This window comes from Lepisma saccharinum, chromosome 14, assembly GCF_977018435.1.
Source record: "Lepisma saccharinum chromosome 14, izLepSacc3.1, whole genome shotgun sequence".
NCBI classification, from domain to species: Eukaryota; Metazoa; Arthropoda; class Insecta; order Zygentoma; family Lepismatidae; genus Lepisma; species Lepisma saccharinum.
The window spans coordinates 36405352-36430032 of record NC_139242.1 but is presented as its reverse complement, the minus strand read 5'-3'; the positions used below and the strand labels follow the sequence as shown (position 1 = coordinate 36430032).

Genomic DNA, 24681 nt, shown 5'->3' with positions numbered 1-24681 from the left:
CCGGACAATCTAGAATTCTGTTCTTTCTCCAACATCTTGTTTGTTTGTTTGGTTTTTTAATTTTTTATCGAGTTTTCTTTAACTCTAACGGGACGAGATTCTATCCCAAAAGAGAAAACTTTTTACAAAGAGAACTAACTAAACGCCTTAGCTTCAGTCAGGATAAAAGAAAGCAAAGGTTTTTTCTTTCTTTTTTTTATTCGGTGAGACAAGTTCAATGTGGCAATTCCCATCAGCGTAGCTTCCTAACTTTCTGCAATGAAATTATTTTTACGTATTACCAAATTCAAATTAATCATATAGTGACACCGCCATCTCTTTACACCAAGGACCTCGCCGATCGCGTAGTGGTAACGTCGTCGCCTTCTAATCAAGAGATCCAGGGTTCGATACCCTGTGCAAACTCATAGTGGTTCGAAACTCACTTTAAACTGTAGGTTCGGTCCCGATTAGCCTTTCTGTACATAAAGTGAACTTAAAAGAAAAGAGACTCAAACTCTTTACATCAAATATACACTTTCCTGGCATCATTTAGTGTAAAGTGTTCTGCTTTTTGTGTAATAATCAGTGCAACTTAATTGCTGTACTCCTTTATGTAACAACCGTGTCCGTTCCTTCATACAAACATCAGATCGACCTAGACCTCAATGTATTCAACAAATTTAATATTTAAAAGACACTATAGCATTCCATGTTATTCCCATACTGATGAGTAGGGATAGAATTTTCATTACTTAGCACATTTTTTTTTAAAATGGTGATGTGTTCCCTAAATACGTACATAGAAATTCATGTTAAAGAGAAACTTATTAAATTAAGGTGCTTTTTAAGGGCATATTTAGGCATATTTGGCTATTTCTACATGATAGAGCATATTTTGATAGATTTTCGGTCATATTCAGAATATTTACGCATTTTCAAGGAATATACAGCCATTTTCGAAGTGGATTACTTCTTACTCCCATGTTTACTCAAGTTGTTGATTTTTTTTACAATTATAAGTGCCAGTTTGTTTCCTGAAAAATGGTGCAAACCAGTCTCCTTTTCTAATGGAATGGAATCAGAAAATGGACTTTGGCCCAAAATAATTAAACAAATATTTGCTTATTGTTGAATTTCTTCGAAGCGTAGACCACTGGTTATTTTCTGCAAATTTAGGAGAACTAACTTCCTCCCCTATTGCAATGCAGTGCACAAAATGAACTTCTGAGTGCAATCACCTTCTATTGTTTCGCCACAAGCAGGTAGCTACTTAATGCAGCAAAATCTTTAATTGTGATCGTCTGTGTATTGAATCTTGTTCAAGTCGGAAGCGTGTGAATTGCGTCGGTGTGGATTTTGGATTTCTTCCTGCTGGCATAGCTGCTTTGGAACAATCAGGAGTACCACTAATGAACCAGATAGACGTTGTGAATAAAACTGTGAATAACTTACATGGTGCTTATGGTGAAGTGGGACAAATGTCAACGAAATGAGGAGAGTTTTGAAGAAGAAAAAACAAGGGTATCATACATTGTGTTCTGTTGCAAAAATTTTATTGGGAGAACAGAGGCCGAATGATATTGTTTACTTTAAATATGCTCCTCTTGGGTCAGCCAAGGTAGAAAGACGCTTTTTCTCTGTACAAGGCTTTGCTGACTGAAAATAGGCAATCATTATTATTTGAAAATTTACAGAAAGTATTTATTCATTGTACATTGCAGCCCAGGGTTCATAAAGTGAACTAAAATAGTATGCGAAAATATCTCAGCATATGTTAAATATTGATGTTTGAAACAGTTCAGTTGTTAGGTGATATTTTTCAAATTATAGTGCACATTTTCGTTAAATTTTAGGTAATAAGAGCATTTTTTTATTTTGAATATTTTGGTGATTTTTTAGGTCATAAAAATCCTAGCCGTACTGCTAAATCGCACACCCCTGTTTCCTCCTCTCATAAACGGTACCATGATCTGATAATTAGGCTCGTTTTGACAGGTGCGATCTGTGCAGTGTAAAGAATGAATCTTTTCAAAACAAAATTACGTTACATGTCATGTGCATACAATATTCGAAGCATGAACAACACGTTCCTCTTTGAAGTTCAAGCATTCTGTTAATATCATGCGTATATTTACACAAAACAAGACTTGCCGACAATTGTCAAAGAACATTACAATTCCCCCATCGACCGCTCCGTTATGTAATAATTCTACCAGACAATTGGTACAGGCGGGGTGATAGAAGAAGGTAACAATTGTTACAAATTGCTGAGTGGGAGAACGTGACCTTCACCCTTCTATTAAAAATGTAACGAATAATATCAATTATTTTCCTGTAATTTACGGTTATAACAAGCATAAGAAAACAGTTTTTCGTTGTGACGTTTCAGGAGAACACACGCTCCCTAATTCTATAATGCAAGCAATTCGTACATACAAGAAAAACTATGAATAATATCAAATCTCACATGAACACTTGTTTGAATGACTCAAAGAGTCGTGAGCGTGGATTATAGTGATTACCTGTATTCCCGACCTATAGCTCGTAGCCTATGTTCAAATCTCAGCGGTGGCAGAAACTTTTCGTAACTTTTCATCATGACCGTCGTCTACCTGTTGTGTAATGGAATGATTCTCTTTGACAATGACGATAAGACTTTAAACAACAAACGTTCCATCGCAACAAACTGACAAGTAGAAATAATATTATACTTCTAATAAATATGAAAATTAAGGTGGTGTTTTAACGGTCTAATTTTACTAAAATTGAAAATCTTACGGGAAAGATTTTATGCTACTCTCAACCGCAATAAAAGGCTCTCTCCGTCTTGAGGCAGATTATAGACTAAATATTGTAAATATTAAATCGCGATAAAGTCATGTTATTGCTTGTTTTATTAGAGGAAGTGTACCAAATGCGGGTTCTGTCTTAAAGCGGGACTCCTGCATTTCTGCTCTGGATGATGCCGTAGCATCATAACTTCACGTTATTCTCGCATGCAGTGCTTGCGCTCGTGTTGATTACTGCATCTGTTGTTCTCCAATCAGCTCGTGAGTGATTTTGTGCAAGTCGAACGTTTTATTACTACCACGTTCAATTGCCGTACTTCAGTCATCTGAGAGGAAAATGCATGAACTCTTCTTCATACTCAATCTTAAGTATAGTACCTATCTTTGTATACAATTTCTAAGTTATGGATGGGAATACGTGAGATATGATGTGATGCGTTTTCGCTCACATTGGAATTCTGGTGCAGGTTCTAAGAGAATAGATATGACGAGAACAGGAGAGCAACTAAGAACGTGGAATCAAGATAAGAGAGCCATATAGATTCTATACGAAAGAAAAGGATGATCTTGAAGAAAACTTGTAATACTGTCTGTTTAACATTTCAAAAAACGTTTTATTTTATTCCACAGACTTTCAAGTTTCGTATTTCACCTTCTATCACTATAATTTATGCTGTTGCTGCTTTTAATTGTACTAAATATAAGGGGTCCCACTTTAGGAACGGTTTTTTCCAATCTTCAAAATTGCATCTCTTCGAAAAAATAGGATTTTTACAATGAAGCCATTTTTTTCTCGCTATGGGAGGAGACATACTAAATAAGTACATAACATACTATTTCAGGCTCTAGTACCGTTAATTTTGGCTTCATGGTTTCCTTTATATGCGTCAAAAACAAAATGAGGGCCCACATTTGGTTCATTTCCTCTAATATTTTGAACAATGCTTCAATTCTTGACGGGCATAACATTTTCTACAAATATAAATAATTGCCCCTTTCTACTTTCTCCCCCTCTCTATTTCTTCACATCTATCTCCAACATGTACACACAGCGACATAGATTCAAAATTAGTCTTTTGTGTGTACGTATTTTCACACATACATAAAAGATCAATTAGAGGAAAAGGGACTAACACGAAGTGCCTACTCTAAACATCAAGATAAAACACGGTTTATCTTTTTCCAATAATCGTGAAATGCGCTGTGCCCTTCATCCATTCTTACAGCTTTATTATTCGCATTCCCTTCTCGAACAGATAAGCGAAAAAGGGGAAAAAGGAAAGGAACAAACTATAGATTAATCTTCAATGAAAAGTACGAAATTATTGTTTACGGTGGGAATTCCATTATTTTTCATGAAGTAATTTGCGGTTTGCTATATAATACCAAAGTTATTGTATTCTTAATGAATTTACTGATTGTTTGATTTGGTTTTTAAATTTTAATTACATCGCTTTCCTGCCGCTTTTGGCTAACCACGAAGATGAGGATGAGGGATGGCACAATGGAATTAATGATAGACACTCACAAAGAACACCCATGCCCAGGTCGGGATTCGAACCCTGGTCCCTGACATCGTAGCGCGCTGTGCTAACCACTCCGCCACGGAGACCGGCTATTCTTAATATATGATTCTTTCTTATTCTATTAGTGAATTTCGCAACCCTATGGAACACGCCTACACCTGTGTAAATTGCGTTGCCTTGTGTGAAATGTCTGTATATTAGAATGCACAATCGTTACCAGGAAAATGTCCTTCACTATTTTCATTCATTTTTTCTTCTATACTGTGTGTTTCTTGTGCAATTTAATTGTTCTGATACAGCTGCAAAGGCTTCGCTGGCGTTGTATTTAAATTTTTCAACCTCTCATTGCGTAAAACGAAGTGAATGAAAACAGCACAAGATAATTGGCCTTGTAATATTTTTGCATTCCACTCTACAACAAACATTTCTGATCAATTTCCCGCCAACGTCGAATATAGGGCTAGTGTTGGCGGAGCTTTGCATTTTCCATGCATTATTACTAAAAATATTTGTCCTACTCATCTCAATATTTCTAAATGTTTATTTAGCATGATCTAGAAATCGATTTAGTAATAAAAATGCCTCGTCATCACTAATCCAAACTAATGGAAAAACATTTAGATCTGCTACTAAAATCCTTCCCTTCCGCATTGAAATTCTACTTTAGAAACAAATTTCGTGGAGGTTAGGGAGAGGGGATGTCTGTTGAGTACAAACTTCCCTTCTTCTTCCAAGAGAATGATGGATCGCTTGGAGACCTTAGCACGGAAGGACCTTTTAAGCTGTCAACATCTCTTTACTCTTGAGATTCCATAACCTGAACCCTGCACTTTGTAGAGGTATTTGAAAGAAAGATAAATGCAAGAAACATCTTCATTAATACATCCCATAGAATTATGGGGTAGAAACCACACATAACAAATTTTCCTCAGTTTTTAATATATGCACGTCAGGAAAAATGAAACGTCTCGAATATTTGAGAGAAATGTATTGAAACAACCTGTTTCTTTCACTTGCTTCTCTTTACTTTTTCAAGGATTACTTAGCATGTCGGACAGTCGTAGGAAACTTCCAGACATTGTTGTATATAAGGGGAGGGTTTCACGCGTCCAAACTCCTCTTTGCATTAACTGAATAATCGTATTAAATCAATGTAATATCTTAACTCAATTTGAAAATATAACTTATAGGTTAGAAATGATCCACAGACATAATTAATGCTCTTATATTCTTCATGTACAGTCATTTTATTTTATTCATGTCTTCAGAATTCATTGTTAAAAATAATTTGTAAAATGGCAATGACTTTTACATTTTCTAAAGATAATGATATAAACGCACAGATATATTTTGATATATAATTTGAAAAATTTGAAAAAAAAACTGAATGTACATAGTGAAAAATAATATTGTAATTCTTAATTCAGTAAGATATTTAAAAAGCAACATTTTATTAATTCTAAACTGCTTAAAGGTAATAAGGATAATAATAATAATAATTAACGAGTTTACCATTGGTGAATATCATCCATATAATCAATAGCTATTATTAAGGATGCACCAACAAGGATGTCGAAGCACCCAACAATTTTAATTCATTCATTCACTTAATAGTTATTATTGATATTACAGGTATTTAAATTTCACTATCCTCGAACTACTGAAAGTTGTAGGCCTTCCATTATGTCCCTCTTAATGCGACCTGCATCCAAACACTCTCAAATATGTTCCAGTGGCGTGAATAGGAAGAACAAGCATGACCCCCCCCCCCCCCATCAAATGCACTGCTTCAGTTTGAAGTTACCGTGCAACGATCTCTACCAGTCTTACTTGCGATTACACCCTGTAACACGATTTTTGTTCCTGTGTAGTGAGTTTTATTTTCTAAAGGCTTCTGACTGGAAACTATAGAAAATGCCTATTATTCCCCTCAAACTTTGTTTTTGTGACCAGGACAGTGTTATTTTTGAATTTTACCTGTTTTCAATGAGAAAATATACGAATTCGTGTTTTTCATTTACATAAAGAAAAAGACAAACACATATACATCAAAAGTGACATATATTTGCACTCTAGTTGTGAACAAAATTATTGCAAAAGATTTGAAAATGAGTAGTTTTTCGGGATTTACGATTATACTGTACATTACTTTTACGAATCAGCCCCCAAATATAGTCTCCCATCATGTTCTCGTTATACTGGCCTTGGTAGCGACGTTCGAAGTCCAATACATCTTGATGGAAATGCTCGCCATGCTCCTCCGAGTACTCTCCCATTTATCCTTAAATGTATGAAGGTGAGCATCGAGGATGTGAATTTTCAGGGGCATCCTGCAGCCCATTTTGTCGTAGTTCTTCACCAGAGTGTCAACCACTTCCACATAGCTCTCGGACTTATGATTGCCCACAAAGCCCTTAACCACTAAGACAAAGCTGTTCCAAGCAGCTCTTTCATTCTCACTGAGCTTCTTGGGAAATTCTTCGCACGCCAAAAGCTTCTTTATCTGTGAGCCGATGAAGACACCGGCTTTTATCTTTGCATCAGACAGGTTAGGAAAGAAGTCTTGAAGGTACTTGAAGGGTGCTGACTCCTTATCTAAAGCATTGACAAATTGTTTGATCAGGCCCAATTTAATATGGAGTGGAGGCATTAGCACCTTGTGGGGGTCTACCAGTGGCTCCTACTTGACGTTGTTTTTTTCCCACAGAGAACTCGGTCCTCTGTGGCCAGTACCTCATGTTGTAGTGCGCTTTGGTGTCTCTGCTGTCCCATAGGCAAAGATAACAAGGAAACTTGGTAAAACCGCCTTGGAGACACATTAGAAATCCTATGATTTTGGAGTCTCCGATGACCTCCCATCCATACTCATCATATTTCAAGGTATCTAGCAATTGCTTTATGCTGTTGTAATCCTCTTTGAGGTGGACTGAGTGAGCTAGTGGAAGAGATGGGTATGTATTTCCATTATGAAGAAGCACGGCTGTAAGACTTCTGGACGAACTTTCAATAAAGAGGCGTCACTCATTTGGACTAAAGTCAATTCCAATTGCTTGAAACAGACCGGTGACATTGTGGCAGAAGCAGAGTCCATCTTGACTTATGAAAGAGCTAATAAATTCCATTGCTTAAGCCTGGAAGTCAAGAGTTCTGCATTGGACTTGGTGAGACCAAGATCTCTTATTAAGTTGTTAAGATCTTTTTGACTAGGGTAGTACGGGTTTCTCTCCTCGGCTCGAAAATTGTAAGTATCAAGATCAATGTCTTCCTCGCTCTCTGACTTACTACTCTCGTCTAAAGAGGGTAGCTTTTTCTCCGGAGGAGTGGGCACGGGAAACTCAGGGCAATGTGGTACAGGGGCGATGGACGAAGGTATATCCGGATATATAATAGCTTGCGCATTCTTTCCAGCCCGACGTTTGGAAGGATCCACCATGCAAAAGCAGCAATTACTCGAGTGGTCAGTGGGTTCTCGCCAAATTCTTGCGATAGCGAACTTCATGGCTCTCTTTTCTCCTCTGTACCATCCCGCAAAAGACAAAAATAAACTAATGTGTATTTTCACAACATATTTCACCTATGAGATATGTAGATATATATTTAATATGCACAAAATTATATACTTCTATTAACTTTGTCAATCAGGTGCACAACTGCACCCAAACCTTGTGACTTAGGTGCATTACTTTTGGTTAGGTGCACAAGCAACTTACAAAACAGGATGTTCAATTCAACGTTAATGTGGGTAAAAATAAAGAATATAGCAATTCATTAAATGTTAAACATGTAAGCTGTTAGTAAAAGTAATTTTTCAAAATACATTTGAAATAAACAAAAATTTCTAGGCCTCAAGAAAACCCTAAATATTTAATATATAATTAAAATTATTAAAATTTTACATTTTAATTTTCCGTCTTACCTTCCAGAGTTTTTTTGCAGTTCTCGCAGGTGAAATGAGGTGCACAGGTTTTGTCTTGTTCCCCTACACACATGCCGAAATATGATCTGTATGCTTCACACATTTTATCAGTTGCTTTCACAGAGAACTTATTTCCTCTTTTCTTGATAAAATGGTCACAGACATAACAAAATTCGTCTGCCATATACTTGCAGCCTCTTGATGCCATTGTAAACGTGTATCTAATTAGGCAGCTAGGACGGCAATGAACTGCTTCAAACTGCACGATTTGCACTATTGTTGCTGAAAGAATGCCAAGACCTGTCCATTTCAGTTATAGGGGAGACCAGTATATTGCTACAGCGCGCAATATGACACGTTATGTATCTTTTTTTTCGTAATGAGAAAAAACGTGTAGTGGAAAAGGGTAAATCTCAAATCATCGTTGTCCTGTCTACAAAAACAAAGTTTATAAGGAAAAATAGCCATTTTCTATACTTTTGGAACACAAGGAATTAGGAAATAACAATTATTACCCAGGAACAGAAAAAAAATATTTTTTTGTTACATTGTGTTATCAATTCTTCATAATAATTAATTCAAATTATTGTGACAACAACGTAATTATATAATATGTGAAATATTAGGCTGACAATCAGTGTGCGGAGGCACCTCTTATCCCACCCAGATCTATGGTGCCGTTCTCAGGGCGTTAATAGAGGTTATAATTAGTATTCTAATTAAACGTTTGTTTCTAGAGGATTCCGCCCATTTTGCTGGAACTACGGTTAATTTACACTCTCTTTTTCAAGAGGAGATAAACGCATTTTATTAGTAGTAACAATTTCTAGAAGAATACATTAAAATAATACAAAAACTACGCGATCATTTCTTCAGACCATTGTCTATCCCGAGCATACGCGTACACAGTTCTATTGTTAGTTCTGAATTTTCATGTTTTGTTATTTGTTATTGCATTTTGTGCCACGTTTCTTAGTCATTTTCTCATCTACAAATAATTACCTTTGTAGAATCATATACTGTACTCCTCAAAATAGCATAGCAGCTTCTTATTTCTGTGCAAGGATTTATGTGTGAATATGTGGATAACCAAATGGAAAGCCTTGAAATAGTGTAGATATCCTGTTCTATTAACTTTTCCTTTACATTTATCAATAAATCACTCTCTTTTTAGCCAACAAAAACAAACATTCAACGTTTCTTGATAATATAGTGGTATGCGTTTAAACCATTTGAATTGGTGACATTTAAAATGATATATGTGGTCCACGAACAAGTTTACATTTTTAAAATGTAATGGAAATGTTAAGTATTAAATAACACTATTATGGATGTGAGTTAGAATCATCAGTGATAGTGATTAAATGCAATTTTGTGGCTAAGGGTTTGATTGATTGATTGATTGATTGTTTTAAGTCCACTTTATGCACAGAAATGCTAATTGGAACTGTACCTACAGTTTAAAGTGGAATCCGAACTACTATGTGCCTCCACTGGGTATCGAACCCGGGTTATTTGAATACTATTTTAATTTGGTCAATATCTATTATCTATTTGTATTCTATCACTACGTTTCGAGATAGCACACTTCTCGTCTTCAGGTGAACAATTTTATTCTTATCGGTGGTAGGGATCGAATCTACGACGGACCAAATGAACCCAGGATCTCTGGTATCGCAACTAAATACCTGGCCATCGGGTTGAGTGCTCCCAATGTAGAAGCCCTGCATGTCCCCTGCCACATAAAGTATTGAAGCTACAGAAACTATGTTTTCAGAAATATTTTTGAAACAAAATTCCTTTGGAGCAAAAATAAACCTTCGTTTCACAAATATTTGTCTGAAAATTTGTAACCAAAAGTTGACAATATTAACAGGTGCTTTGGCCTTTTCGTTTAATTTCTGGCACAAGGCACGGCAACTATAGAGTGCTGCAGGTAGAGAATTTCGCTCGAGCACCAAATAGTTTGCACGGACGACGCTAGATAGCGTACGGAATTGAGAGCTTCTTCGCTCAAGCGAATAACGCTCGAAGAGGCAAAACGATCGGTATACACTCGAAGCCCAGTAGTACATGTATAATCGTAATTTGTAGTGTATCGTGTAGTGAAAGACGCAGTGAAATTGAAACATAAGTGAACATAGTCATTATCTCCATGTTAAAATGTACTTTAGTCCATCTTACCAATACATAGTGGTACATGAAAATGAAATAGATGATTGTGGGCTGAAACTAGCAAAGCGGATATTTTACATCTATGTCTCTGCGATTATTGTCACATTAAAATGATATTCGATTGTATACACTCGACGGTGGGAGACACGAACGAATACAAGCGAGCGAAAGTGGTCCCATGAAGGACTCTATGGCAACGATAACTTCCTCTCATATGGAAGTGAATTTAATAATCCTGATTTATTTTTTTCCTGATCATCTGGACAAAACGAACATAGAAGCAGTTGACAAGGATATTAAATGTGTAATTTCCTTAAATAAAATTCGTATTTATTCCAGGGCGTGGAGGAAAACAGCATCTACAGCACATTTGAAATTCCTGAAAATAAGTCTCTTCCAACGTATCTAACGTTCGAGGATAAAGTGTACCCGTTGCATTTCCCCTTACTGCATAATATTACCAGATATTAACAAAATTGTATTACTATATTGTACAACTAGGAATGGAAAATGTAAAATAATATACAGGGTGGCTCAAAATGTCACTTAACACCCCCGGTACAAGGCCACTGCAGCGCGCAACGTGAAATGATGACGACCAATCGTTGCCAGGACAAGGAGGAACCACATTGGCGTCACCCACGCGGTCGGTGGCCATCTTGATGTCCGCCTTGAATTCAACTTCAGAATTTTAAATAGGAAGGGGGTGACGTATCTTTAACCAGTAAAAAGTTATGACTGAATTCTTGTACCAATTTGCTCTTTTTCGAGGTGTTAGAAAAATGCCTTAAAATTGTTTAGCGCGTCGGTGACTCATCTAGATCAAAGTGAGAGAAGTTCGGATGCCATTGCACACTATTTTAATCGGATACATCCACGAAGAGCTGCGTATTATGAATGGTTGTCGCGAACAATTACAATGTGACGCTTCCATTAAATGAAAAGTCCTTCACAGTGACAAGGCTAATGTTTGTGTTCATAACGAAGTTCATAAACAGAATATTCGATGCTTTTTATCTGATAAACCCATTTTCGACAGATCAAAGCTGAATGGTTAGTGCTGGTAAGTTAATGGTGTGGCGTGCTGTGTGGAATACGATTGGTTAGTCAGTTTTCCATCAACGGAACCTTAAATGTTTAGGACTACTTGGATTTGTTAAATGCACAGGTTTTTCATCCTTGCTTACGGAAGAAGGTACTTTTTACAGAGTCCTTTTCATTAGGGAGGTGCAGTGGTAGCGTCGTCGTCTTGTAATCAAGGGGTCCCGGGTTCGATACCCGGTGGAGGCACATAGTGGTTCGGATCTCACTTTAAACTGTAGGTCCAGTCCCGATTAGCCTATGTGCATATAGTGGACTTAAAACACTAACTCAACTAACTCAATAGGGAGGAACACCAGAACACCATAGGAACGTTGTGAAGCAGTTTCTGTCCAAAGTTAGTTATCAGATGACAAGAGTTGCATATTCTGTTTATGAACTTCCTTATGAACATAAACATTAACCTTGTCACTTTGAAGGATTTTCATTTAATGGAAGCGTCACACTGTAAATTGTTCGCGACAACCATTCATAATGCGCAAATCCTCGTGGATGTATCCGATTAAAATCGTGTGCAATGGCATGCGAACTTCTCTCCCTAGACGTCACTTTGATCTCGATGCGTTACCGACGCGCTAAACAATTTTATGGCATTTTTCTAACACCTCGAAAAAGAGCAAATTGGTACAAGAATTAAGTCATAACTTTTTACTGGTTAGAGATACGTCTAAAAAACCTTCACCATTGCATTTCTCGTAAAATTCTAGCCTGATTTGATATATCATATCACCCCCTTCCTATTTAAAATTCTGAAGTTGAATTTAAGATGGCGGACATCAAGATGGCCGCCAACCGCGTGGGTGACGTCAATATGGTTCCCCCTTGTCCTGGCAACGATTGGTCGTCACCATTTCCACATTGCGCGCTGCAGTGAACTTGTACCGGGGGTGTTAAGCGACTTTTTGAGCCACCCTGTAGAAATAATTTTGCACCGTGATATAATGCTTACATTAACAATTCTGTGACCCCAGCGGCAGGTCGTGTGAGCCTTCGCCCTAATTTCTGTATCCAATATGTATTGATATTCTTACCAGTACTTAAACCTGTGAGCGTCGTAACAAAATAAATCGACCATCTAAACATCTGGACAAGAAATGCAGGGTGGCTCTTTTCTCTATTTGCGCCACTTAGCTAATCGTAACGATGGCAAGGCATCCAGTCCAGAGGAAAAATTTTGGTACTCAACATCACTAACCACTGATTGAAGCAAATTTCTTTTTTAGAATTAAATTGTGTTTTGTAATGCTGATATGATTTTGAGCACACCTATATAACAGCTAATTGAAAACCAATGCCACTTAATTTATTTCTGTTTGACTATAGAGGGATTGTAATTCCTCCGGGATGTAAGGGGTGACCCTTTTCGAAAAAACACTCAAATGTCAACCTCCCTTCCACGTAGTACACCCTGGACTGCATTTTGCAGACTAGCGAGGCTCTGGCGCATTGACTCACAGCTAGTATAATCCTCTGTGGGGCTCGTGAATCTTATTACCATTCATCCTCATCTTCGCGATTAGACAGAAAAGTGGCAAAAAAGTTAAATCAAATAAACTAAATCAATCAATAATATTTAGCGTTTATAATAGGACAGATCTCTCTACAGCGACAAATAAAGAAATACAGCTTGAACATAAACAAAGATTTCCATCATAAAAATAATGTAAATTAAGCAAAGAATTTTAAGTCTACATAGGCTAATGTAACACTGCCAGTTTGGCGCCCTCAGAACCAGGTGTCCCTGAGTTGTGGCTCCGCCCTAGAAGCCGGACCTGTGTTTTACTGACCACTCTACCGCCGAATCCCATTACTGGACATGCAAACTAAAGTGTATGATTGTCCTTGAGAACCAATAATCAACTTCTATTGATACCTTAAAAGTGTAGAAAAGGTATTGAAATATTTTCCCGCTATTTCAAAATATGCTTCCGGTTAGTTTCAATGAGCATGCATAGAAATATTAACCACTTAAGGTCATTGTTACTGTGTTTCTCCCATAAGAAAAGTGTAGTAGCACTGTGAACCTTTTAGCTTTCGATAGGTCACTATATGTTTGTGTGTCCTACTCTAATGCATGTATATGTACGTATATGAATCGAACTTGCCTTCTGAAAACAATCGATCCTAGTAGGGCGTTCTTCACATGCACGAATCCAGTCACCTCAACTCACACACACTCTCACAGGCACAAAAAATTATATGTGCTGAACAGTGACCCGAAGCGGCCGATCGAAGTGAGATAGAGGTGTCCAGTTGACGGGGTATAATTCAAGCCGATAAGGAATTACTATCCTTTTGCGCAACATGTTCAACTCCTGGCATGTTTCGGAACTGTGTATAAACATTGATTATTTTGTTCTTTGCTTACAAAAAAAAACTCTGCGAATGAGGATCAATCGTTTTGCACGCACTGCAACCACGCATGAGGAAAGTAGTAGGTTGGAGGACATTATACTGAGTGGGAGCCCGTAAGCTGTTGTGCTCCAACGTGAATTGAAAACTCAAATCAATAACTTTTAGAAGCGACCTGTCACAGCTGCGACAAGGATAAGACTTCTGCTATCAGCAGTCGTGGTTATTTCTCATTTGTATATGTGTAGTGTTGAATTATCTAGTGTTACATTGAAGAACATTGACCTGTAAACATGGATCTGTTATTTATTCCTGGTAGTGAGACAGCGAAGTTTGCAAGCTAAAGTCTACCAACAATACTCCAGTGAATGTTGTAGAGGAAAACCATTCTGGGTACATCAAGCTGTGAAGACAACATGACGTAGTGAATTTGTGGGGCAGTGGGTGCTGTGTACATTATGACTCCATTGCATCCTCATCCCACGAAAATAAAAACTCACAAATTCTCTCTTGAAATCCAAGATTCTGAAGAAATGCCAAGCACGAGTGATGTCCACGAAGAAGAACCATCTGAACTGGAAGAGTACGAGTGGATCCCCAACTGGTTAATGGGCGAAACACCGTCACTGAAGAAGTACCTGTCGACAAAAACTGCAGCATTGTGGTTACTGGTCAGGTTTGTTGACGCTATTTTGCGAGGGGCAGGTTCGCCGATGTTCCTCAGCAATCCGTTTTGCGGAATCATGGTTATCGTTGTCATGGCAATTGAAGTTCCGTCGTTAACGTACGGTGCTCTAATTGGTATTGTTTCGGCTATTATCATGGCGCTTTTTATGTTCCAGGAATGGGCCTCGATTTCCTCCGGAGCAAAAACTTTCAATGGTTTTCTCCTGGGACTTTACCTTACTGCTATCTCGCCATTAGAAGTATACCCTTGGATAGCAACTCACATTGTTATTGGAAGCTGTCTCAGGTAGGTCAAGCTAATGTTTGTCTGTTTGCATTTGCTCTGCTCGTGTAAACCCAGTTCGGCTACGCATATACCAGAAACCGAATCAGAAGTTGGAATTGAAGTTTAAATCATATAACTTTATGACAAAATAGTGTTTTCAACTAAACTCATGCTTCGTAGTGAACAAAATTATTACACAACTGTCACCATACATTAGGCAAAGAAAGAAAACTGATATGTTCGAACATCAAGGCCTCCATGTTTGTTGTGAGTATTGCGTTAATACAGTCATTTCCGGTTTAATGTCATTCTGATACTGCTCATTTATTTAACGCGTTATTTTCATTGTAACTTTCATGTACTAGTACATGCAGAAATTGTTTTCAATCAAGTAATGAAAAATCATTATTTTGGTTGCATTTCATTATTCGTGGAAGAAATTGCTTGAAGTTTAAACCATAAACGTACATGCAAAACGTAAATGCATTAATAAGAACAGTGGCGGTGATTAGAGGGCATGCCACTTTTTGCCTCCGCACTATGGCCTCTTAATGCTAAACCTTGTCTACAAGAGAAAGTAATCTCCCCTTGTCCCTCCCGAGTTTTGGCACCCAAATCGTCAATACTGAATAAGAACAATGAAACAATTTTCTATAAGTCGTACAAGAACATAACTTTCGTTCTATCAGTTATAAATCTGAGCAATGGCATTAAGAAATATGAGTGAACTACAAATAACTACTAAAGAAGAGCTTTATTGCTTTCACATTTTATTTAATGTGTATTCTAAGTAGTTAACCCGAGTAAACTTCCCCTTTTATCCTTGGAGTAAAGTGCCCTGCTTGAATATGTCAGGATACATGAGAGTCCTGTTAAATTAATAACATACCAGTTGTTCGACTCAATTTCTATGAGTTAGAATTATCACTTGACTTACTCTGCGCCTAAATTTCATAAATAATGTTATGACGTAATATTATATTGTAAAGAAATTACAAACTTAAAATAGACAAACCACTTTTGTGTATTTTTAAAATTAATGTTTATCTGGGTACTTAAATGGATCACACGCACAAAACAAAATCTCGTCTCTCAATCATCCATAAATTTCTAAGACAACAGCATAATGCAGAAGGGTCAATTCTCAAGATTAGTAAAAATTAAGTCAAATATATAGCGTAATTAATCATTTACTCTGTTCCAAGATATTTGAATCTATTTAAATGTTCAAAACTCTGATATTAACTGTTTAATTTAATTACTTTATACTTATTATAGAAATCAATCTAGTTTTGGATAGGGGAACAATTCAAGAAAAGCATAGTATTTGTGTTATGCAGATCAATTGGTTGCCAACTTCACAATATACTATTAAAAGTTACAAATAACAGCACAAAAGTATTGCATGAATGATTGATTGAATGATATTTTTTTGGGTACGTCGGCACATTAGGCCATTTTGCACCCTTCAATGTATGCGGGGAAGATTCCCTTATCTAAAACCCTTACCTTCGATTTTAAAAATATAAGAGAGGGGTGTAATAAAGAGCCCCTGTGAAAAAGGTTAAAAATACAGGTTGTAAATGGACCTGCATAGGATAAACACAACACATTAAAAAAGTTAAGACTATTTAAAAAAACTATCTCAGAAATAGTGCAAGAGGCCTGCTCTTCTCAAAAATTTAAAAACATTGGAAAAAACAATGTCACTGTCATTGTCTCCCAACATAGATGACAAAGTGCTGGGAAGTTTAAAAACCTGTCTGAGGTCATTAAAATCGGTTCATTCGAGAAGAATGTGCCGGACACTTAAAACAACGTTACAAGTCGGACACAACGGAGGGTCCAGTCCTTGCAGCAAGTGAAGATCCGTGAGACAGCTGTGTCCTATCCGGAGCCGCGGTAAGATGACTTCCTGTCGGCGGGAGGGACGAGACGGGTAACGCCAAGCCCCAGTAGAATGAACTAGAAATATTATGTTCTCTTTGCAAGTAATGATATGTTCATAATTTGAATATATGCTTGCTATTTTTTGGTCCTTATTTGAATTTAGATTACTGTCAAAGAAAGATTCCTCATTTATTTGTGATAGTTAGATTATCGCATAATTACGGTATACAGAACTGTCATATTTAGTTTGTCATTGCTACTAGTTTTACAGCTATCGCTGTTTAGCAATTCCATCACGATGAATTGTTTCCAATACCCATTATTAAAACTATATGTGCTTAAACATACATATTCTTATAAACAAAGCAAAGATGGTTAACTTAACAATTGAAATTAACATTTTCTTTCTTTCCTTTAGTGTGCTGATAGCTTCCAGCCTTGGAAACCTTCTCTCGAAACTTGAACTTCCAACGCTCAACGCCCCCTTTAATATTCTCGGCCTCATGACAGCAAGTTACAAAGTCGTATGGGAAAACATGGAACAAGAGCCGTCCTTATTGTCGTCTACGACCACCCCTGCGACGCCCACCGCGGCCGTGGACTGGGCTAAGGTAAGTGACAACATGGAACAGAAACTTACCTCGTAAATTCAAGAACATTTCTTTCCTTCCAGCACCGTTCCTCCAGAAAGTACGTTGCACAAGATCTCTTTCTTTTCTTACCTTCTCCACGAAAGGAACAAAAGTTTAAGTGCTTTCGAGAAACTGTCTGGTCTCATTCAAGAGATAATATATTGAATTTCGAACAGTGCACACGCGAAATCATTTCTTGTGCTTAGCACGATGGCACAAAGCACTGTGCGAATTAAGCTTTTATTTTGGAAGGGGGGGGGGAGGGATGGCCACTCAGTGACGAATTTCTGATTTTATTTTTGGAGGTAGTTTTTTTTTGGGTATGCAAATTTGTATACACGTATATGTTACCAGTCAGTAAACTAAACTATTGCCTTCCGGTTCTAAGTACCTTAAAACATTTGTTCTAACCTTGATTATTAAATCTTATGATAACATTTACACGTAATCTAGAAACACAATATTTACTTTCTAAGAAAACCCAAACTCACACAAAGAGAACTATCGAGCTAGTCACACCGAAAACTTGGCCGAATTTCTATTTCCAAGTTCAAACTTAACGTCTATGTAACCTACTTACATGTTTCTTGTGAACACTTTAACGTGTGTAAAATATCAGCACTATGTCATAAAAACCTAACTGGAAAACAGCCTGCTGTTGGCTCGGTGAGGTTCATCCGTTTCTTCCTTGATCCACAAGGACGCATACTTTTCAGCAGGTACACTACAGGGTGTCTGATAAGTCAATACCTATTTTTAAGTTGGTATTACATAATGTAGAAATATTTCATAATGATAACTATCACAGGGAATTAAAACTAATTCTGCACCATTTATGTTCCAGGTAACTGAACATGCCACCAACGCTTCGCACGGAAGAGCGAGCAAGAATTCCTGCAAGATACTAGGTATAGTATGGTGTTGGTGGCATGTTCAGTAACCTGCAACATAAATGGTATAGAATTAGTTTTCATTCACTGTGATAGTTACCATTATAAAATTGTTTCTATTATGTATTACCAACTTAAAAATAGGTATTGACTTATCAGACACCCTGTATATGCTTTCAATTCCATTTTCTTTGAGAGGAATAAAAACATCCCTGGCAGGGATAAAAATAATTTTCCTTAGCCGGGGATATTTATTTTCTGGGTGGAAATCCCAGGCATCCCCCTCCCCCGTTAATTCGCACACTGGCATGAAGTTTCATAGTTGTTGTGGGTTAAGGCTCCGCTCATTCTTGATTTTGGTTGGCAGCACAACTGCCTCTCAAGGAACAGTTCGTTCAACAGTAAGCATCAGCGTCAGTCAGAGTAGATAACCAAGAGAAATACGGTAGGGAACTATGGTTCCTGTTAACCCTTGAGTAACGTCTCATGTCTTGTCTGATGGGAATTACTATGTTACTTGGAGCCTCTTTCAGAATGATAGTCAACATCATATTTTCCTCAACCTCATTCTTAATCTTCACCACCCCGTCCATCCTTTATAGACCTTCTCGATTCCTCAGTTTTCAAACGTTCTTTCTGCATGTCTCTTATATCGGAAACCATATTTGTTCTCAATCCACCTTATTCCTCTTTGACCATTGTCATTAACCGCACCGTATATTTCCGTCAGTATACTTGTTTCCCAGACAGGTATACTTCTTCGCAGACCTGAGAAAGAAATCATGCCCTACATGTCTCACTGGCTCTACCACTACCCAATGCACCTTGACATTCAAGTTTTTACTCAGACTAGTTGACTGCAACACTCTTAGTAGTGCCAAGTAGACTCGGTAACTCGCTGCTATTCCTACTTCGATTTTCCCCTTAATATTATTGTCCATGGTAATTAATGTTTTGAGGTATTTAAAGAGCATTCATTACGCTGTGTGGGTTGGCCTTCACAAAATTCTTGATTTCTACTTCTACTTGGTCTTGGGATTTTATCTTCGCTTTTATCTGGTATCATATGTATACCATGAGCATAGCATGAAGCACTTGTTACGCACTGGTATCATTTGTAAATTCGCGCAAATATGCGTGTACACAACACCATCCACTGCCGTACTCAGAAATTTCGTTGGTGAGAATACGGACATAAATGAGGGTTGTGGCTTGTATTTTAGAACTAAAAACCATACTTTCCACATTTTTGTGAATCGGACGATTTTTTTTAGAAATCTGAATCAAAGACGGTTGCAACCAGGACCAAAACATAAGCACACGTCAGGCATTAACATCCATGTCTCCAAGTCTGTAGTCGAGGGTATCCATTAGCGTATACATTCTGCTACAATGCGTATAGTTTATATTTTCGTTTCGTTTATATATATTTACGTAATTTGGATATAGCTGCAGTGAACTTATTGAAAACTGCATTTTGTTATCAAAACCAAGGTAGAAGTTTGAATTTACGTGAGTTGAGATTTAGAATTATCGAATACGTGCCATTCGAAAGTCTCAACAATATTCTTATTTATCTTTTCCAATAATTTGTTCAAGTTCAATAGGAGAAAGAAAATCCCCATTTCATCTCACTGTTTTATTATATTAGTGTGTATGAAACAGGAGCATATATAGTGTGTCCACAGCATGAAATTTGCAGAAAATCACTATATTAGAAGAATTCAAACATCTGAGGCACCAGTATTCCTTGCCCCTCGTTCATTTCCCCTCTCTGTACCAAATTTATTCATTCCCAACAGTGATGGCGATTAAGGAGCGTGGGGGAGGGTGTTGCTCCCACACTATGGCCTATTAATGTTAAGCCTTGTCTACAAAGAAAAAGTCAAATGTCCTAGCCCCATCCTCACTTCTGTCGCACAATCGCAGCTACTGATTTTCAGTGTATGGGGAAATTTATTCTGCAAGCACATGTAGGTAACACAACCATAGGAGTAACTTGGCGGGGGCAAGGGGGGGCGCTTGCCCCCAAACTTTTCGGGTTTATTAAAATTTCCAAGTTAGGAGACCTGAGGAGCAAAGTAATAAATAGTAATATTTGTAATTTGCAAACGTCACAGTTATTTAGCAAATATTCCTGGACCCTGTTTTTATGGAATGGAAAACTTTTCGAGTCTCTTCCCCCAAAGTTAAGCTCCAGGTTTGATTCTACTGCCTCAAAATTAGGCCCCAAGTCTGATTCTGTCCCCTCAAAATTAGGTCCAATTTTAATTCTGCCCCCTAAAAATTAGGCCTAGTTTAATTCTGCCCCCTCAAAATTAGGTCCTTTTAATTCTGCCCCCTCAAAATTAGGCCCCGTTTAATTCTGCCCCCTCAAAATTAAGACCAATGTGATTCTGCCCCCTCAAAGTTAGGTCCCAAGTTACGCCCATGAACACAACTAACGAATACAGTGAGTGGGGGTGTTGATAACAAGAAATTTACTAGAGAACGAAGTTGGATAGTTTAATTTCATAGGAAATAATACGCTCCTTTCCCTTCCGTGGTTGCTTGGAACTTTCGTCGGCTTGAAAATACTTTTTTTTCTTCTTTTTTTTTGAAGAGCATAATATTGCTTAATAACGGTTATAAATAAGATTCATCTACCCTAAATTTCTAAGTGAGAGTATTAGGGGGACAACTGCCCCTCTTGCCCCCCGTGCGCACGCCTATGATCATCATCCTCATTAGCATTCTACCATGAAATACACTTTTTTTTGTAGAAGTTAAATGCTTTCATCAATGGAAACACAATCCAAAGTTAATGAAAACATGCATCCATTTGACTTTCACCAAACAGCGTTTACCCTGTGAACATTTTGTGACTACAGCACTGCATGTCTCTCATTGTCTAGATGTTGTCGATACACTACGTGAGATCGACTTTCGTGTCGTATGATGGGACTGGTCATTTACTCTATAAACATGACCCTGCTGTTTGTTTTGGTAGGCAACATATTTATTGCTCTTTCTTGCGTAGTACCATACATATTTTTAGCCTTTATACCAGCTATGCAAAACTCAATTGCTAGATAGTTCTAGTTAGCTATTACATCACAATGCTGATGGCTGCGCCTTTAACATTAAGGGCGTGCGAGACAGTCTCCGCCTGGCTTTTCCCTCCGAGTCAGTGTTGCCAAATTAGCTCTCTTGGAGTCAGATCTGGCACTTGAACTGCCTGTGAACTGGGGCGCCCGCCCCGTGCCTCACTATGATACCATCACTGGTTCCGGCCCACATAGACCAACTCGTGCCATGATTATACATTTTGCACGTCACGTGATATTGTTATATTGGCTGCGTCGCCCCATCCCCCTCTTATATCCCCAGCTACTTTTCTTATAGCGCCGTGTTGACGTGAAATTGGCATAATATTGCTATCAGGGAATCCTTCATTTTCGATTTCATACGACCATGAGATGGTGATGCCGCCGGATCTAGACGGTGAAAACTAAGAATAAATTGTCATCAATTTAGAGTTAACGGTAATAGCAGCGCCCCACGCCTTTGACTACTAACATTACTCTAGGAAGCACTTCGTAAATCTAGCTCCTTGAAAGTCAATTTTAACTTCATTTAAGGTGAAATTTAGCTCTTTTATGCGCATCAGGTTTGGCAACACTGCCAGGAGGCAAGGAGAAATGCTTTGGGCATATGGGAATATTTTTTGATTTGTTATCTTCGGAATATCAAATTTCCGATGGAATAGAAAATGATATCAACGGGAAGAGGGCAGTTTGAAGAAGTGATTGCCCAGCACAAAAGTCGAAACTCCCATTTGATTAGCCGTAACTTGATGTTGAAGTTGATTCCCCATAAGGAATACATGGGATTCCGAAAATTCTTTTTCGTCATATTTTTTTACTTCGACCTGTCACATGTGGAGAAATTCATACTCTCTTGTACCACCACGTTTTTCTTCAGTAGCATTGCCCATTCCGACAATATTCAAATGCGTAACATGGTGCGTAACTTTATCTCCTCGCCTTAATGTCATTATTAATATTTGTTTTAGTCATAGGCGGATCTATATGTTTTCTGGGAGGGGCACAGATTATGCTGTAAGTACAGGATAGCAACACAGCCTCGTGTGCGTGTGTGTGTGTACTGTAAAGGATTACTCGAACATTGTTCGTTGTAGTATAATGCTATCAATACTTTTTAAAATACTTAGTCTTCCATTTTTGGAGGCGCACGTGCCCCCATGCCTCTCCAGCTAAATCCACCAATGGTTTTAGTAGTAGTGGTTGTAGTGGTATTAGCAGTAGAAGCGGCAGCAGTAGCAGTAGCAGTATTTTATTAATTATTTACAAATGATTTGCACAACGATTGTTATTTTTTGAAAGATAATTTTTATGTTTTATTGGTAATAGATTTGACACCTGTATAATTTACAATAAATACAGATGGTAATGAAATGGCAAAAAAAATACTAATTGTAGTCATTGTAATATATATCTTCCGTATAGATGCATTATGAATATGTTTAACATTTAAGTAAGTGTTCATTATAAGAATATTATTCAAAAGCAGACTATTGGAATTATGACGTAATATAAATTAACAGATGTCACTATCAAGAAGTAAATACAACATTAGTACATAACGAAATACGATGCTGTAAGTTTAAACCATTCAAATTCTACACAATACAACGAGGCTGGGTGAAAGTCGCATTGAAGTCACATGTAATATCGACCATTGATGAGCATAGGAATGGGCAGAGCATATGTGTTGTTTGTACATTTATGTAGATTTGTTGCATTTCTAATTCACTAAAATTACCTTTTAATAATACCTTGAATATTGGCAGTGGAGCTCAAGTACACAAAATATTTTATTTTAGAAATAAAGTTCCCGCGCTTAAAAATCGAAATGTTTCATATCTTTATACACTAAAGAATTCTCTCAAATTAATTACTGACACGTCATCAAAATATTTCATAATAATATATTAAATCTCCAATATGATACTTTTCAGTGCCTTATATTATTTACATTATCCGTTATATTTTTATTAGGAAAGTAATAGAGGATAAGAGCTTATATCCAGGATGAGAATTGCTAAACACTAAAAAAATATCAAAACCTGCGGCCAAAAGGAACTGAAAAATTAGGCACTCAAAAAACAGTTATATGCGAAATGGTAATAAAAAGATCCACTATAAAATGTATGTCTTCCTCTCAGAAATGGAGTACATTTTCTAACCAAAGAACAAAAAATACATTTTATAACAAATCCTCAGCCTACTTATATATACACACACAGACACCCCCCCCCCCCACACACACACGAGTATATAACAAATCTCCGAGTTCAGCCCACCCAATGTTTTTCAACAGTTGGAGGCACTGAATATTTGTAATTCATAATGCCAAGTTAGATCTATCTCTTAACTGTATTTGCCTAAGATTTATTAAAAAGTACCCTAAATTAAATTAAAAATATCTGTAAAGCTCATACATTTTGTCGACCACGGTTAGAAAAGGCCCTCAGAGTCGATACTGTCTCTCACGTCTGTTCCTAAAGCTCAAGTTTCTTTGCTTTATTCCCAGTAATGGACACATATGTCCTTTGGGACTAATCTGTTCGCGCAAAAGCGCAATGGAGACACGAGACCTATGTGCAGCATCTCTATCGTACTGATGATAACAGGAAAACGAGAGAGCGCAAGATCACATCATAATAGCATTCTACATTTATGGCGCCGTCGTACATACAAGAGGCAGATCGTTCGTTTTCAGGGGACGAACAAAGCACATGCCAGTGTATCTCGTGTAGCTCTCTCGACACGCTGTTTCTTCCCTGCACATAACAGTTTAAAATGGAACCCCGCCTCGACGGAAAGAATATGACGTCCGAAATTTACTCTCCGTCGGGTGCAATAAGGCTCCTCCCTTTCTTTCGGTTTAAAATTTATCAATTCGTTCATTTATCGAGTTGCTTTTTCTTGTATTTGTGTGTTGGTTGATTCGTGACTTTCTACCTTACAATTATTACTTGTTATTTTGTATTTTGGTTATTTTATGTCGCTTTCCTGATACTTTTGGCTAATCGCGACGATGAGAATGTGTGATTACCAATGAAAATGATGAAGGGCCGGGACTCGAGCCCGGGATTGGTTATAAGATTGATAGGCACTAAAAGCTCTCAAAAGAGGCATACAAAATAGGCACCGAAAAATACAAAATACACATTAAAATTAATTGACATCAACAGAATTTTCATCATTTTCCAGTGCTAGGCATTCAAAAAGTAATTATCTTCGAAATAGACACTTATGAGTCAAATAGGCAAAATACCGAGCGATCGAATCTAGGGAAATTCAATCATATAATTTACAAAAAAATATCGGATCTAACTGTGCAGTTTCATTTGCAAACCAGGAAAGTCTATTTTTATTAATAGGGAAGATTGATCTTTTTAGTGTCATTCT

General features: G+C 37.4%; 1 protein-coding gene across 1 annotated transcript in view; it reads left to right on the top strand.

The window, feature by feature from the left end:
- Positions 1-13937: 13937 nt before the first annotated feature.
- Positions 13938-24681, top strand: part of LOC145998479 (urea transporter 1-like) — a 34865-nt gene continuing 24121 nt past the window's right edge. Inside the window, exons 1-2 of the mRNA XM_083134890.1 lie at positions 13938-14814; positions 17102-17294. Coding sequence (XP_082991016.1) covers positions 14300-14814; positions 17102-17294 — 708 coding nt within the window. The 5' untranslated portion in view covers positions 13938-14299. The remainder of the gene's footprint in view (positions 14815-17101; positions 17295-24681) is intronic.